A 6,000-nucleotide genomic window follows, 5' to 3' on the forward strand; every position below is an offset into this window, starting at 1 on the left:
CTTGGCTGTTGTAAGTAGAGACTGGCTGTTTGCTTTGCAATGTCTGTCTCCCTCGTCATGATGTAAGTCTCACGAGGGGGAGGGTTTTATTTGCCCCTGAATCCCAGTGCTTAGAACACATGCCTGCATCCAGCTGGCACTTAATAAGGATTTGTGAATGAAGAACAAACCCAGAGCTCACTTCTCTGATGTCCAATTGCAGCAAAATCTTTCATCCTGACCCCTTAACCGCCCCTCCATGTGGACTCTGAGCATCTCCTTCCGGCTCCGACTTCACATACTGGGAGGTTAGCCGAGGCTGTAGAGGTGGGATGGTGGGTGTCATAATAGTGGGAGTGGAGACTAATGATAGCAGTATCACGGAACCGAGCCCTCAACCTGTGTCTCTCCTTACAGCTCACAGAGCCTGAGGATTGCTCCCATTTCACAGATGAAGCAGCTGAGGCTCACAGAAGTGCTGTGCTCCAATGAGTGTGTCAGACCCCAGTGCTCCAAACCTCGGTGGGGGTGTTCTTGGATGGGGTCCAGAAACCCTCTCTGTACCTGGCCTGGGCTCAGGGCCCAGAGTCCCTAAGCTCCTCTTTTTCTCAAAGGGCTCAGAGTCTTTCTGGCCCCTACCGTAGTACCCAGCTTCTGCAGCTGAACCCAGGATATCAGGCTCAACAAAGCTCCCAGTCTGAGCCCCTGGCTGATACACCCTCATCCAGGGTGACTTCACCTGCCTGCCTGACGAGGTGCCCCTGGCTGGCCTGGCCTGAGCTTGCTGTGGGTCTGTCCACTTGGCCGTGCCTGCCTGGTCTGGTTTTCTCCCAAGTGCAGAGACCCTCAACCCGCACCCTGGCACTTAGCTTTGGCGTGGCGGGGAATACCCCCTGTTTGCATGTCCCTGCCAAGGGAAGTGATATACCCATTCTCCAGGGCTACAGGGTACGCCCCATGTAACTACCCTCTTGGTACTGCAGGATGAAGCAATAGAGTCTAGAAGGCCTTCAGCAGTCTTGAGACAGTGAAATTATGTTGCATTGCTGTGTGTGTATATGTGTGTGTCTAAACTTGTTATCTAAAAAAAATAAATAAAAAATAAAAAAAATAAACTTGTTATCTGCAAACATTTCAAAGCTATCTTTTTTTTTTTTTTGGTAATTCCATTTCAGCCTTCCTTCACTTTTCAATTTGCTCTGGAGCAGAGTGACTGAGCACACAACTGCAATGGTGACGACACGTTTTGAAATGAGCTAAATGCCCATTAATATGGATTGGTTAAATAAATCAAGGTACACTCACATTATGGGATCACTTCTGCTCGCAACACTAAAAGTCTAAGGGAACTCTTGGTGTATTGATAAGGAAGAGTCTCCACAATGTTATGGGGTTAGTGCAAGAAACAAGGCGCAGGAAGCCTGTTTCTTGTGACTGTTTGTGTGAGAAAAGGACAAACTGTACCTAACGAATCTGAATGTATTTGCCTGTGTGCACAGAGCATGTGCGTGGAGCCGGTGTAGAAGGAGATGAGAGACAAGTGCCACTGGCCATCTCCAAGGAGGGGGTTCTGGCTATCTGGGGACAGGAGGGGCCTTTCAAAAGAAGGGGCTTTGAACATGAATTTTGAACCATGGGAATCCTTTACCTAATTCAAAGTTAAATTGAATTAAAAGCTGAAGACAGGGGGAGCCCTGGGGGCTCAGTGGTTCAGCACCTGCCTTGTGCTCAGGGCGTGACCCCCGGGGGTCCTGGGAATGCATCGGGCTCCCCGCAGGGAGCCTGCTTTTCCCTCTGCCTGTGTCTCTGCCTCTCTCTGTGTGTCTCATGAATGAATGAATAAATAAATAAATAAATAAATAAATAAATCCCACTGGCCCTTAGAGGTGGGTCTCTGAATTCTAAAAAAAAAAAGAATAAAAAAAGACTAAAGCAGTTAAGAGCCAGGTGACAGCAGGAAGCATTGCCATTCTGCCCACCTCAGCCCCAGGGGCCCCCAGAGGGCCCCCCCCCCCCACAGCTTCCCTCCATGCCTCCCAGCAGGAGCACTTGGCAGCAGTTGTGTGACTTCAGAGGAGGCAGGGCATCTCCCATAAGGGCCTGGGGCCAGCTGGTACTACCTCTGGGCTCGGCCCAGTGACCACAGCTGCAGAGAGGCTGAAAGCGACCCACTTCCACAGAGCCTGCTTTGGGGTGAACTGCGTTCCCTACCCACCCAATTAACGTTTTTGAATACTTGAAAGCCTAACTTCCAGCACCTCACAAGGTGACCCTGTTAAGAAATAGGGTCACTGCAGACATAACTTAGATGAGGTCATGTTGGAGTATAGTGTGGGCACTTCATCGTATATGACTCCTGGCCTTAATAAAAAGGGGAAATGGGCAACAGGCATGCACACAGGCAGAATGCCATGTGACGATGAAGGCAGAGCTAGGGAGGACACGTCTCTAATCCAAGGAGCACCAAGGATGGCTAGCAAACCACCAGAAATTTCCTAGGAGAGAGCTTGGAACAGACACTTCCTCTAGCCCTCAGGAGGAATCAACATCAATGCCAATGACACCCATGTCTTGGACTTCAGCTCCCAAAACTGTGAGACCACAAATATGTTGTTAAAGCCAACAAAGTGGTGGCACTTTGTTACAGCAGCCCTAGGAAATAAAACATGGAGTTTCCAGAGAACTGGCACATCTATGATTTCCGCCTCATGGCGTGATTTTGAATCACCTTAGCTCTCAGTTAAGTCTGGATGTCATTGTCCCAGGCTCCCGAGCCTGTCTTTGCTTCTGAGTCCATGCCAGCCCCATACTTACTGTTGTAAATCATGTCCTTGGAGACCATGGTAGGTACTATCTTGGACATCTGGGCAGAGGAATAAAGGCTCGTTGCAAAACTTGGTTTTGGCTATAGGCGATTCCAACCTGAGGAGTGACACAATGCTTGAGCCAGATGATCCCCAGGCCCTAAGCTCCCCTTTCCCCTGGGTGGCTGAGAACAGTTGTCTTTTACTGAGGGTTCACCAGGTGACCAACACCTATAGCTCCCTGCCTATCCTTTCTCCCCTCCTTGACGTAGATCTAGCTGCCCTGACTAATCTTTCTGTTTCTAGAACATGCCAGCCTTGGTCTGCCTCAGGACCTTTGCATATAACATCTCCTAAGCAAAAATTTTTCACCCACACGCAGCTGTGGAGGAAGGTCCTTTCCCTTTAGTTCTGAGCTCATGTCACCACTTCAGAGACACCCTCTCTTGCCACTCCATCCAAACCCTCTCTTGCCACTCCATCCAAACTGGTTTCCTTCTCCCCACCCCTCCATCTTTACTTTCTTCTCTGCAATTACCAGTATCTGATTCATCACTTAAAAAAATCGGTGCATTGCGTAGGCTCCAAGAGAACAGGGGTCTTTTCTCATTGGTAGCCAACGCACTCATCCAAGCGCCTGGCGTGGCCTTGCGGCTTCTTATCTATTCATTGAATGAATCTTTCATTGTGCAGAGGGGGAAGTAAAGCGGAGGTTCGGCGAGGTGTCCAAAGTCACACAGCAAGCAAGGGCCATTGCTGGGATTCCAGCCCGAAATTCCTTGGCTCCAAAGCCTGCGCCCTTCCAGCACCATTCCGCTAGCACTCGGGCAGCCGAGCGCAATCGGGCCGCGTCGGCGGGGCTGTGGGGCGGGCCCCGCGTCTGCGGAGGGCAGGTTGGAGCGGACGGCTGGGAGCTACGTCTGTGCTGACGCTCGTCTAGCACCGAGGGAGGAAGCCTGCAGAGAGGCCCTGCTGAGGACCCGGGGGCCCGCCCCTCCTCCGCGAGCCCCCGCCCCTCCTCCGCGCGCCCCCGACCTTCCTCCGCGCGCCCCCGCCCCTCCGCGCGCCCCCGACCTTCCTCCGCTCGCCCCCGCCCCGCACGCCACCGTCCCGCGCCCCTCCCCCGCGAGCCCCCGCCCCTCCCCCGCAAGCCCCCGCCCCTCCTCCGCGCGCCCCCGCCACTCCGCGAGCCCCCGCCCCTCCTCCGCGCGCCCCCGCCCCTCCCCCGCGAGCCCCGCCCCTCCTCCCGCCCCTCCTCCGCGCGCCCCCGCCCCTCCCCCGCGAGCCCCCGCCCCTCCCCCGCGAGCCCCGCCCCTCCTCCCGCCCCTCCTCCGCGCGCCCCCGCCCCTCCCCCGCGAGCCCCGCCCCTCCTCCCGCCCCTCCCCCGCGAGCCCCGCCCCTCCTCCCGCCCCTCCCCCGCGAGCCCCGCCCCTCCTCCCGCCCCTCCTCCGCGCGCCCCCCGCCCCTCCTCCCGCCCCTCCTCCGCTCGCCCCCGCCCCTCCCCCGCGAGCCCCGCCCCTCCTCCCGCCCCTCCCCCGCGAGCCCCGCCCCTCCTCCCGCCCCTCCTCCGCGCGCCCCCGCCCCTCCTCCCGCCCCTCCTCCGCTCGCCCCCGCCCCTCCTCCACGCGCCCCCGCCCCGCACGCCCCCGTCCCGCGCCCCCAGTCCCACGCACTCACCGGCCCCGCGCGCCCGTGCCAGCTCCGAAGCCTCCGCGCCGCCGCAGCTCCCCGCTCTCGGCTCCCGGGCCTTCGGTTTACGTCGCCATGGCAACCAATCTCCCCGGCGGCCCGGGCGCTGACGTCACAAAGCCCCGGGTCCCGGCCGCCCGGGGGAGCGGAGGGGGGCGGGCGGTCCCGGCGCTGAGAGCCCGAGGCCCCGCGGTCAGAGCGCCAGGGTCTGCGGGACGCGCCCGGGGTGCGGCCTGGGGCGGGAGGCTTCTCCTCCGCCCTGCTTCCTCCGCACCCCCTGCTCTCTTCCTTCCGTTCCCCGCTTCGTTTCTTCCGCGTGCACCTGGGGATGCAGGTGCTGCAGGCACCGACCTGTCCTTTCTGCCGGGGGTGGGGGGTGGGGGGGTGGGGGGGGCACACACACACACACACCTCTCCCCTGCCCGAGGGGCTGCTCCTGGGGCCAGCAGCAGCGGACAACGCCGACGCTGGGAGGGCCGCTGTTCTGCATCCCCTGGAGCCGAAAGCCGATGGGGTGGGGGTGCGGGGTGCGCGGTGCCGGCCTCCGGCCTCCTCCGGGGAAGACGATGCTGGCCAAGGCTTGAGGATCACTACTCAGAGGGTGAATGACTCTTAGGGCAAGACACGGAATGGCGAGGCCTAGCAGCAGACGGGGAGGACGGGGTTGATAAAGGGCGGGATCACCCATCAACTGAGGTGGCCACGGGCTCTAGGGTGTGCCCTCTGCCTCCTCAGCTCAGGTCCCCCGTCCTCCAGGACGGGAGAGCCCCTCCTTGAGTACTCACGGTGGTCTCCGCATGGTCCCACACGTCTAGGGAATTTGCAGGTTGACAAAGGCTGCTCGGAGCTGGGGGCACAGTCAGGGCCTGTCTCTCTGGCCCTACTCTGCTCTGGAGCAGCCTGCAAGCCTGTAAGGTGCAGATGAGGCCCCCAGCAGCCCCCAGCTCTGCCCAAGGCCGATGTAGTGGGCAAGGAGACCCGGGCCCCGCAATGTGGAAGAGCTCCCTTCCATGGAAGGAGTGGTGGGGGTCCCCGAATCACCACTGGAGGACAATGATGGTGGACAGTATCTACAGCGGGCTTGGCACAAGCAGGAAGGAGATTTTACCAGGTTAAGCCATATAGGAGATTTGCGTGTGAGTGTGTGTGTGCGCCCACATGTATGTGGAGGGGACTATTTGTTACAGCGGCTAGCTGTACCTGAACAGATAAGTGGTTTCCCTTTAGCCCCAGGACAGAGGCTCCTTACACTGTCATTTAAAGTACTGGGTGTTATTACTATATGTTGGCAAATCAAACTCCAATAAAAAAAATAATTTTAAAAAGGTCCTAAATGATTTAGCCCCTGCCCTGCTGGAGTCAGCTCTCAGCAAGCGCCCGAGGCACTTTATTAATTAGTGACTGAGGTAGGACAGCAGTTTCCAAATGGTTTATCTCAAATAGGTGTTCTGATGAGACTTAGGACTCTTGGGAATAGGTGACCCAAAGAGGGAAAAGCTACTGAGCATACTATCAATTCATTGTGATA

General features: G+C 57.6%; 1 protein-coding gene across 1 annotated transcript in view; it reads right to left on the minus strand.

The window, feature by feature from the left end:
- CFAP100 (cilia and flagella associated protein 100) overlaps positions 1-4,570 on the minus strand; it is a 51,842-nt gene extending 47,272 nt beyond the window's left edge. The window contains exons 1-2 of the mRNA XM_041762866.1: positions 4,461-4,570; positions 2,794-2,901 (exon numbers count right to left, since the gene is read on the minus strand). Coding sequence (XP_041618800.1) covers positions 2,794-2,842 — 49 coding nt within the window. The 5' untranslated portion in view covers positions 2,843-2,901; positions 4,461-4,570. The remainder of the gene's footprint in view (positions 1-2,793; positions 2,902-4,460) is intronic.
- Positions 4,571-6,000: the final 1,430 nt, after the last annotated feature.

This window comes from Vulpes lagopus, chromosome 7 (genome assembly GCF_018345385.1).
Source record: "Vulpes lagopus strain Blue_001 chromosome 7, ASM1834538v1, whole genome shotgun sequence".
Lineage (NCBI taxonomy): Eukaryota > Metazoa > Chordata > Mammalia > Carnivora > Canidae > Vulpes > Vulpes lagopus.